General features: G+C 53.0%; 1 protein-coding gene across 1 annotated transcript; it reads right to left on the bottom strand.

Annotated features, from left to right (window-relative positions):
* Positions 1-962: 962 nt before the first annotated feature.
* Positions 963-9395, bottom strand: TSGA10IP (testis specific 10 interacting protein). The gene is made up of 6 exons (XM_067544410.1): positions 9053-9395; positions 8513-8720; positions 7736-7903; positions 1973-2072; positions 1473-1639; positions 963-1101 (listed from the first exon to the last, which is right to left on the bottom strand). Exons 1-5 carry the CDS (start codon positions 9393-9395, stop codon positions 1478-1480), a joined length of 981 nt encoding a protein of 326 aa, XP_067400511.1. The 3' UTR covers positions 963-1101; positions 1473-1477.
* Positions 9396-10298: the final 903 nt, after the last annotated feature.

The raw sequence follows: 10298 nt of genomic DNA, 5'->3' as shown, positions 1-10298 counted from the left end.
GAGGGATCTTGGGAGGCAGGCAGCTGCCGAGGTAGGGAGGGGCAGGGAAACCTGCAGGGGAGGGGGATCCAGGGCTGTGCTGAGTGGAGGGGGATGAGGGGATCTGGGCTGTGGGGAAGAGGAGGGAATCTAGAGCTGTGGATGGCAGTGAGGGTGAGAGGTTGTGGGGAGGGATGGGGGGGCTCCAGGGCTATGGGGAGCAGGGAGGGTGAGGGTGAGCCAAGTCTGAGGAGACCAAGGGAAATCCAGGTTGGAGGGAGCAGGGGTCCGCTGGCATCTGGGCTGGGGAAAGTGGAGGGGAGAATCTGGGGTTGAGGGGGACTCAGGGCTGGGGGCGGTGTGTGTGAAAGGAGTTGGAGTGTTAGGATGAGACAGGTTGAGAAGATCTGCGGCTGGGGGCAGCAGTGTCTGGCACAATGGAGGTCCCAATCTCAGTTAGGGTCTGTGTAGGGTGACCGGACAGCAAGTGTGAAAAATCAGGACAGAGGTTGAGGGCAACAGGCAAAGGCCCAAATATTGGGTCTGTCCCTATAACATCAGGACATCTGATCACTGGAGGTAGGTCTGTGCAATGCCTAGCACGGTGGGGGCCCTGATCTCACCTGGGGGTCTGTGCAGTGGCCCCAATCTCGGTCATGGTCTGTGCAGTGTCCGGCACAACACGTGCCCCAGTTTAGCCAAAGCCCCTAGCTGACACTGTAATAAAGATCATCATCATCATCATAATGACTCCCAGCCTCCAGCCCCCCCCAACCAATGGGCCCTGTCCTCTTTCCAAAGCCAGGGCTAGAACCCAGGAGTCCTGGCTCTCAGTTTCCGGCTCAGCACACCTCTTGCTCAATTTGTTGCGTTATCCTCCGTGAGGAAAAAAGCAAACCCTCAGTGGGTTGCAGCCCACGAAAGTTTATGCCTGCAGAAATTAAATTTGTTAGTCTTTAAAGTGCTACAGGACTCTCGTTGTTTCTGCTCTCAAAGACTTATTTATTTGCAGGAACTTTGCACCTCTAGTGCAGGAAGCTGTAAGTGACTCTTCTCCGTTCCAGACGGGGTTATTCTCAGGCAGTGTCCAGAGGAGACTCTAGCCTCTTGCTCAGCAGCAACCTGTCAAAAGGACATGAATCAAAGGAACCACTAGATTCCCCTTCCCCTCCCCTGCCAGAGGTGGGAATAGAACCCAGGAGTCCTGAGGGGTCTGAATGAGCCAGTAGGATCAACAGGCCCTGTGCTGGGAGATCTATAGACCTTGGACAAAGGGGAATGGAAGATCCAGCTGGATCTATAGAGCTTGGAGTACCCAGCAGGTGATCCATAATGCTTGGGACTGGTACAGCCAGGTGGTGAGCTATACGGTCAAGGCAGTGAGATCTATAGGGCTCAGAGCTGTGGGATAAAGGGGGATCTATATGACCTGAGACAGTGGGATGCAGGAGGGATCTATAGGGACAGGGGGATCCATGGGGGATCTCCAGCACCTGGTCTAGGAGAGGCTCCGTGAGCGCCCCTTCGTGGCTCTGCCAGCTGTCCTGGCAATGCTGCCCTTGGCCTGGCGCCCTGCATGTCTCCACAGCAGCCCCTCATCGATGCCCAGCGCTGCCAGCACCTGGGAGAAGCGCCGCTCCACAGCCTGGCGGGCGTTGGTCTGTGGGGTGAGAGGCAGGGATATCATTCACATCACACACAGGAGTGATCTGTGCACAGGCCACCTACCCCTGGCTAGCAGGCGCTCCTCCAGCCAGGATAGCAATAGGGGGAATTCACAGAATCCAAACATCCTGGCTCCCAGCCTCCTTGCTCTGACCCCTAGATTCCCCTCCCAGAGCTGAGGATAGAACTGAGGAGTCCTGTCTTCCAGCTCCCCCTATTCTAACCACAAGACACCACTCCCCTCCCAGACCCTGGGATAGAACTCAGGAACCCTCGCTCCCAGCCCGCTCCCTCCTCTCTAGCCCACTAGACCCCACTCCCCTCTCACCTGCATGACACGCTCAAACAGGTAGGGCCGGCTCTTCACCCTCTCTTGCATCTCCTGCAGCTGGGCATCGTACTCTGCCATGCGCTGCTGCTCCAGCCTCCTAGAGCAACAGCACAGAGAGGGTGAGTGCAGAGAATCCCATCCCCAATCACTGCCCATTCACAAGGACACTCAGGGATCTGGTGGATCCTCTGTCCCAGGGCATTGGCAGCATCTGGGGAACATTATAGCCCATCAGGATCAGAGCAGATCCCCCAATCCCAACTCCTGGGCTCCAGGTCCTTTAGGATCTGATCAGCAGAGTTGGAGGATCCACAGGGAACTATAGGGCCTGGGAGAACCAGGGGATCTATAGGAACTGGGCCATTGGGGCTGGGAGATGCAAGAGGCTCTGTGAAGTCTGGGAAATTGTGGGAGATCTGGAGGCTCTATGGGGTCTGGGTGAGTGGGGTTGGGGGATCCTGTGGGATCTTTGGGTTCAGATCTGGATCTGCCTATGAAGCTTATCTCAAATCTTCCCTTTTCAAGCTATGTCATTTAACACCTGCCCCAGTCACATGGCTCCCCAGTTTCAGCCCAGCACTCGTTGCCATGTCTGGGCCCATGAGGCCTCAGGGATCTTTGCATGTGCCAATGTTGGTGTCATGTGGGTATTCGTGTGGTGCAGTGTGTGGATTTGTCCAAGTGTGTCTGTGTCTATGTGGGTGTTGGTATAGCACGTTGTGTGTATGTCTGGGTGTTGGGGTGTGTGTCTGTGTGCAGAGTTTATGTCTGGGTGTCAGTGTGTCTGTGTGTTCGTGGGTCAGGGTGTGTGAGATGGGGGGGTGTCGTGAGTGTCAGTTTGGAAGTCGGTGTGTCTGGATGTTGTGGGGCGAGTGTCGGACTGCCTGGATGTTGGGGGTTGTTGCTGTGTCTGGGTGTCCATGTGTTAGGAGGGAATCTGAATGTTAGGGTAACTGGACATTGGTAGTGGTCAAAGTGTCTGGGTGTTGATGTGTGTCAGGGTGTCGGAATGTGTGTGTCAGTGTATCTGGTTGTCAATATGGAAATCAGTATATTGGGGTGTCTGGTGAAGGTGCTAGAGAGAGGTGTCAGACTGGATGTGAATGTACTGGGCTGGCGTCTAGGAGTTGTGTTTGGGTTTTGGGGGGCATTGGGGTGTTGTGGAAGTTGGCATGTCTAGGTGTCAGGGGGTCAAATTGCATCTGGGTATAGCTGTATTGGGGTGTGAGAGTGTGTAGCAGGTGTCTGGGCGTTGGGGGAGTCGGTGTCTGGCTACCAGGGTGTGTTTGTGATTCGTGTCCGTGTACCCAGGGCAGATCTTTACCAGGTGTTTACATGCTGACAGTCTCTCGCTCTTGGTTTTTGTATGTGGTTTTTTTTTTTTTTTTAAACTCCTAATGTTTACCCCTCCCACCCCCGCCCACTTTTGGGCCACATTCACCCTTAGACCCAGTCAGAATAGGAGCAGGATTTCTGTGGGGAACCAGCAACACCTAGTGGTTAATAACAATAATAAATACTAAATTGCTATTGATCACTGTTATTAATAATTAATCCATCAATATTAAATAACAAAGATTAAATACTATTGATCACCGTTAATACTAAAATATTCATTGCTATTATCAACAATTATCCAATTAATATTAATGAATATGTTTAGCAAATATTAAATTAATATTGATCTATATCCATAACCAGAAAATATTAATCCCTATTAAGATATCAACATATAGATTGACATTAATTTAGTATTTATTAACAGTATTAATCATTCATAGATACTAAATATTAGTCACTATTAAAAGACAAAAGAAGAGTGATGGGACAAAGGATCAAGTGGTGGAGGCTCGTGGATAGGAAGTTAGTCTGAGATTTAAGGATCTTATGGAGGTTGGACAATGACCAAACTGACGGTGACGATACTAACGAGATCTTGGGGAAAATATCCAGACTTATTACAGAAAGTGCACAAGTTGCCTGTGGCCAAATGAAAGGAGGAAAATATCATGGCAAGGAAATGTGCTGATGGTCCACTGAAGTGTAGGAGGCAGTAAAGATCAGCTGTTTGGTGGAGGCTCCCCTGCAGCTGCCAATCAATCAGCTGTTCCACAGGGCTCCCCTGCCTGCCATCAGCTATTGGGCAGCTGCCTGGAGGGGCTGGCCCCAGAACAGCTGATCAGCAGTGGAGGCTGCAGCTGGGCTGGCCTCCAAACAGCTGACTGGGGGGCTCCAGAGCCAAGGGTGCATGCCGGTGCAGATGACTAGACCGCAGATGGCAGTCAGAGATAAACTGATTGGGGTGGATGGATGTGGATCCACATTTGTGTATCCATGCAGGCCTCTAGTGGTAAGGATGATGAACTTTTTCATCTTAATTCTCTGTCCTGGAAAAAAGCCTGATGAGTGGAGGAAAAGCACATTGGTCCCTAACTTCATCCATAAAGGTTATGTGCAAGAATGTAGTAATTACCAACCCATCATGTTAATGAGTCCCATGATGAAATGGCTGGAAACAATTATGGACAAAAGACTTTGAGAGGAACTGCTGCAGCAAGTAAACAACCACCAATTTGGGTTTATGCCAGGTAGGTTAACAATGGATGTAGTGTTTGCAGCCCAAATATTGCAGGAGAAGTACAGGGAGATGACATTATGTTGTGTTGTGAAGATAAATGCGAACTGGAAAGGAACCTAGAATGCTGAAGGGCTGCATTAGAAGAAAATGGCTTACGAATCAGCTAACAAAAGACAGAATACATGCATTGCTTCGTTGAGTGAGTCAGTCAAACTAAATGGTACAAAGTACTGTATGTGCAATAATTTAAATACCTCGGTGAGTGAGCCATGATGGGAATATAGATGCGGATGTTAGTAGCCACATGGAGAATGCTTGGTGTAAATGGAGGAAGTTGACAGGAATTGTTTTCTATGCAGATATGCAAAGTATGTGAGATCATTGCTTAGGCCAGCCATAACATATGGGTTGGAATGCTGGCCAGCGAGGAAGCAAGAAGAACAGCTACTTCATGCTGCCAAAATGAGAATGCTCAGGGGAACGCTGGGTAAGATGAAAGCGGATAGGCTATGCAGTGAAACAGTACACACCATGATGCAGGTAGTCACCATCACAGAAAAGCTGAGGGAGTATCAGCTGAGCTGGCTGGGTCATGTGAGACAACAATATGTGGGATATAGTGGCCAGAGACAAGAACTAGTGGTCACAGGAGAAAGACCACAAGGAAGACCTAAAAAAAAGGTGGTTTGAGACCTGGACTGGGATCTGGTAGAGTAGGGAAGGGCTGGGTTCCCCTTCGCCGGCCGTCACCCCTGGTGGTGGCCACCTCGTTCTCTGGCCGTTGGGCCACACAGCCCTGATCCCCAGGCAAGCTCCAACCATGGGATCGCCACACTCCCTAACCTGCCCCACAGGGGGATGGGGTGGACATGACACTGTGACACTGACCTAACCCCTGGTGTAGACAGCACTAGTTCGATGAAATAATTCTTCCATCAACCTAACTACTGCCTCTCGGGGAGGTGGATTTGCTACAAGACAGGAGAACCCTCCCCATCACTGTTCTAAGAGCTAGTTTACAATAGAAGCACTACAGCAGATGCTTCATGCTGATGAGATAGAGCTTTCCCGTCGGCATAATAACTCCACCTCGGCAAGAGGCAGCAGTTAAGGGAACCTTTCCCACCGACATAGCATTGTCCATGCCGGCGCATAGGTAAGTGTAATTTACATCGCTCAGGGGTGTGGAATATTCACACCCCCTGAGCAATGTAAATTATACCGAAGTAAGTGGTAGTTTAGACAAGGGCCAAGTGTCTATGCCGAAGCACTACAGGCTGTAGGTGTTTAAGTGTAGACATAGCCCTTACTAATGTCATTTGGGGAGGTTGTGTAGCTATGCCGGCAGAACTCCTGCCAGCCTACATTGCATTTCCACTAAGGCGCTCTGCCAGGATAGCTATTCTGGTATACTATGCCAGCAAAACATTTGCTGTGTGGACAAGCCCTATGCATGCAGCATGTGTATGCATAAAAGAAGCAAGAGGGAGCACACAGGAAAAGACAGACAGACACAGAGGTAGCCCAGGCAAGCACAGTGCAGGACCCTGAGAGAAGCCTGAAGAGGTCTGGGGTTGTGAGCAAAGAAACTATCCCCTGTTGTTTGATTCCTCCTGTATTCAGGGAACCAGGACTTTGCATAATCTTTGTTAAAAACAGGACTGCACCAAAGACAATACCTGACTCCACCAATTTCTCTTCCTAACTGGAACAACTCAAAACACCCTGAATTTGGTTAAGATATGTCTACACTACAGGCCTGACAGTGGCGCAGCTGTACCACTGCAGCTGTCCCGTCGTAAGGTCTCCTGTGTAGCCTCTCTATGCTGACAAGAGAGAGATCTCCTGCCGGCATAATGAAACCACCCCCAAAGAGCAGCGGTAGCATAGCGCTGTCCACACCGGCACTTCTGCCAGTAAAATTTATCTCAGTCAGGGGTATGTGTTTTTTCACACCCCTAATAGACCATGTCTACACTAGCACTTTTATTGGTAAAACTTTTTGTCGAACTGCTCGCATCAAAAGTAGTAACAACTAACTGCTACTGTTAACAAATATTAATATGATTCACCATTAAAATATTAACTTATATTAATGACTAGCATTTATTTCTACATCAATATTAGCTGCTATTCTGAATAAAGATTGAAATAATACTGATCACCGTTAGCACTCCATTTCTAGTAATCACTAATATTTAAAATGTACCACATTAATATTGACTGCCCCTGCCCCGCGGCCCTCTACTCCTCTGACTTCTCCCTGAGGCCCCATCCCCTGGCCAGGCCAGAAGCCGGAGCCTGGTAAGAGCCACCCAGGGAGCCCAGGCCACTGTGGGAAGCCCTGGATCCTGCACCTGCCCAGGTTTCCTGGGCGGCTCTTACTACTGTCCAGCTCCAGCTTCTAGACTGACCAGGTGCAGGGCCTCATGGCGGGGAGGGTGAGAAGGGTCAGGGCCTCATGGTAAGTGGGGGCTAAGGCCTACCTCAACCCCTTCCTCCCATATACTAGGAAGAGGCTAGTGCCACCCTGAGCTTCAGGCAGATGCAGAGCAACACTGCAGGAAATCTGGGACAAATGCTGTCCCGGAGTCATTTAGCCTGGAACTGGGCCTTGAACTCTGCATTTTGAGATTGTCCCGCCCAATTCGGGATGGGTGGTCTCCCTAGGTGTAGCCATGGCAGCATAGCCACCTGAGTATAAACCGAGGGTCCTGAGTGGGATTGTACTTGGCTGTTAGTCTGTGCTGCCACAGCTACTCTTAGCATGCCAGCGGGATGAAAGCTATGTTAGGTATTTCTACATGTTCTGCAATCACACCTCCCAACTGCACTGGAGTGAAAGCCAGTCCCTGCCCCAGCGAACTCTCGTTCTAAACAGACCAAGGGACAGAGAGCGAACTCAGGTCCAGAGAGGGGAAGGGGCTTGCTGACATTCAGTGGTAGAGATGGGAATAGAACCCAGCTGTCCTGTGTACCAGGCCACTGCCCTATCTAGGGACAATCATTTCCTATAAGAGAGGGTAGGGGGCTGTGGGTCCAGCAGAGCTTGCAGGAAGCCCAGGGCTGGGCTAAAAGGGGGCTGGGAGTCGGGATTGAGAGGCACCAGCAGTGCCCTGTGGTGGTTTCCACACTCCTCCCCTTCTCACACCAGGCGACGCCCTCTTTTCTCTCCCTGTTACCTCAGCTCTTCCCTCTTCCTTTGCGTGGTCTGGGACAAAGTGCCCGGGGGGCTGTAGGCAGCCAGGCACTTGGCTACTTCCCTCTGCACCTGCTGCTGCTTGACCCTGCGCTGCTCTGCTCGCCTCTTCTCCTGCTCCTCTCGCCGCTCCCACTCCAACAGCAACAGCCTGCACCAGAAGCAAAGGAGGCGGCTCAGCCGGGGGCATCTCAGGGGGCTGTGGGGAGCCCGGGGCTGGGATAGCTGGGGGTTGTGGGTCAGGACTGAGGGGCAGCAGCAAAGCTGGGGGCGGTAGGGCCTGGGACAGCAGGGAACCCTCAGTAGGCAGGCCATGGGTCCGGTTTTAAGCCAGACAGTCCTGCTTTTCTAATGTTAGTCCCCTGCCCGGTGCTGAGAAATACCAGATGTGGTTTTGTCCAGCCTCAGATGGGAGATACCGTAATGAAGAGCGTGTCACTCTGCCCCCTCTGATGTGACCTTGCGCGCACACCATGCATGTGAACGCACGCCGGCAGAGGCAAGGTGGCATGCTCTCCAAATGGTGCCCCTCATGTGGCACTGGCGGGGGCGGGCTCATCCCCTTCCCAGTAGTACTGGACTGTCCAGTATTCTGGGGATGTGTGAGTGAGCACCCTTGCTCTAGGTCAGGATTGAGGGGCACCAGCAGAGCTGGGACAGAAGAAACCCAGGGCTGGGATAGCAGAGGGGCATCAGCAGAGCTGGGGGGGTGAGGCCAGGGCTAGGATAGCTGAGGTGGGACTGAAAGCACTGTCCGTACCTGGTGGCCTCCTGCCGTTTGTCAGAGGCTCTGGTGGGTGGCACCGAGGGCAGCTGGGAGTCAAGCTCTGAGCAGGACTGGGCCCTGCAGTGGAAGCTCCAGAGCTGGTGCAGCTGTTGCTGCTGCCAGTCTCCGAGCGAATCCCCAGGCTGGTGCTGAGAGCTGCTGGCCGCATGGAGGCGGAAGGGTTTGCAGATGGTCAGCTTGGCTGAGAGGGGGACACAGAAAGCATTAATGGAGGGTCCCAGAACCCCTCCCCCATACCTACACTGCCCTACCCCACCCCAGACACAGCTGCATCTCAGTGCCAGGGGAGAGGTCTCTGTATAAACAGCCCCTGCGCCCCACCCCAGGGACTCCTGTATAAATAGCCCCACCTCAGAGGCAGCTGCATTCTCCGTGCCAGGCCTGAGGTCCTGTATAAACGGCCTGTTTATCCAACCGCAGAGGGGGCTGCATCTTAGCTCCAGGTGAGGAACCCTGTATAAACAGCCCTCTCACCCCACCCCATAAGCAGTTGCATCCATCTCCTTCACTCACCTCTCACTTTCCTCTTCTCCAGCTGTTCTTGGAACCTCTTGTGGAGTGTCTCAAAGTCAGGGATGGTCCGGTTGATGATGGGCTGGAACCGGGTTTTGTCTTCAGTGGCCAGCCCCCTGCCCTTCCTTCTGTGCCCCCTGGGGCTCGGGTCCTGGGGCTCTGTAGCCAAGCACAGGGCCTCAGCTCTCAGCCGAGCCCGGAGCTGCTGAGCAGAGGTGGCCACCTCCCAGGCCGGGGAGGACATGACAGCCTCCTCCAGACTCAGCAGCTGCTGAGCCAGCTGCAACCAGTGTCTCCGCTCCTCCCGGAGCTGGCGCTTGCGGGCCTCGCTCCGGGCCTCCATCTTCCAATACAGCGGGGAGAGGGTGCTGGAGGACGCACGGGGTGCTCGCTTGATCCTGCTCCCCTCAGTGCTGCTGTGCCCCTGAGAGCTGCCAGCTCTTTGGTCTACACGCCCCTGCAAACCTGTCTCTGTTGGGCGAATGCTCTCATGGGGGGAGTTATTGGGGGCTCTGCGGGGCTTCCCCTTCTTGACCTTCTCCAGGGAAGGGGCTGGGAGCAGGGCACGGCCGTTGAGGGAGAATTCCTCCCACATCCACTGGAAGGGGAAGGAGGGTTGGGGACAGTGGGATGGGGGATCAGGGGTGCAGGAGGGAGCTGGCTTGGGGGAAAACGTGTCCTCAGGAATGTCTCTCTGCCTGGTGGGGAGAAGAGATGATGAGTATCAGGCCAGAGCAATGGGACCCCCCCCAAATCAGACCTAATGGGCCCATCTAACCTCATATTGCCACCCTGGAGTAGCCCAATGGGTCCATTCACAGGGCATACCATATACCTGACCATATCCCCACCGCACTAACCAAATAGAGTCCACTCCCCTCCCTTTGTCTGTTTAGATTGTGAGCCCTTTGGGACTAGGGCTGTCTCTGTGTGTGCACCAGTGCAGTGGGGGCTCCCGTCTTGGTCAGGGTCTGTACAGCACCTGGGACAAGGGGGACCCCTGATCTGGGTTGGGGGTCTGTGCAAAGCCTGGCAAAACGGGATCTGCTCTCAGTCAGGGGGTCTGCAGCACCCAGCACAGTGGGGGCCCTGATCTTGGTCAGGTCTGTGTAGCGCCCGGCAGTACAGGGATGCTGATCTTGGTTGGCACGTCTACCATAATAATATAATCTCTTTGGAGCTGCAGCAAGGGTGAGTTTGGCCAAAAGGCCATGAGGATCCCATCCAACCTACTCACCTTCCTGCA

Source organism: Emydura macquarii, unplaced genomic scaffold (assembly GCF_026122565.2).
Source record: "Emydura macquarii macquarii isolate MOO-44397 ecotype Brisbane River unplaced genomic scaffold, CSIRO-AGI_Emac_v2 contig_968, whole genome shotgun sequence".
Classification (NCBI taxonomy): domain Eukaryota; kingdom Metazoa; phylum Chordata; order Testudines; family Chelidae; genus Emydura; species Emydura macquarii.
Note: the sequence above shows the minus strand (reverse complement) of the source record. Positions and strands in the feature narration are given on the sequence as shown.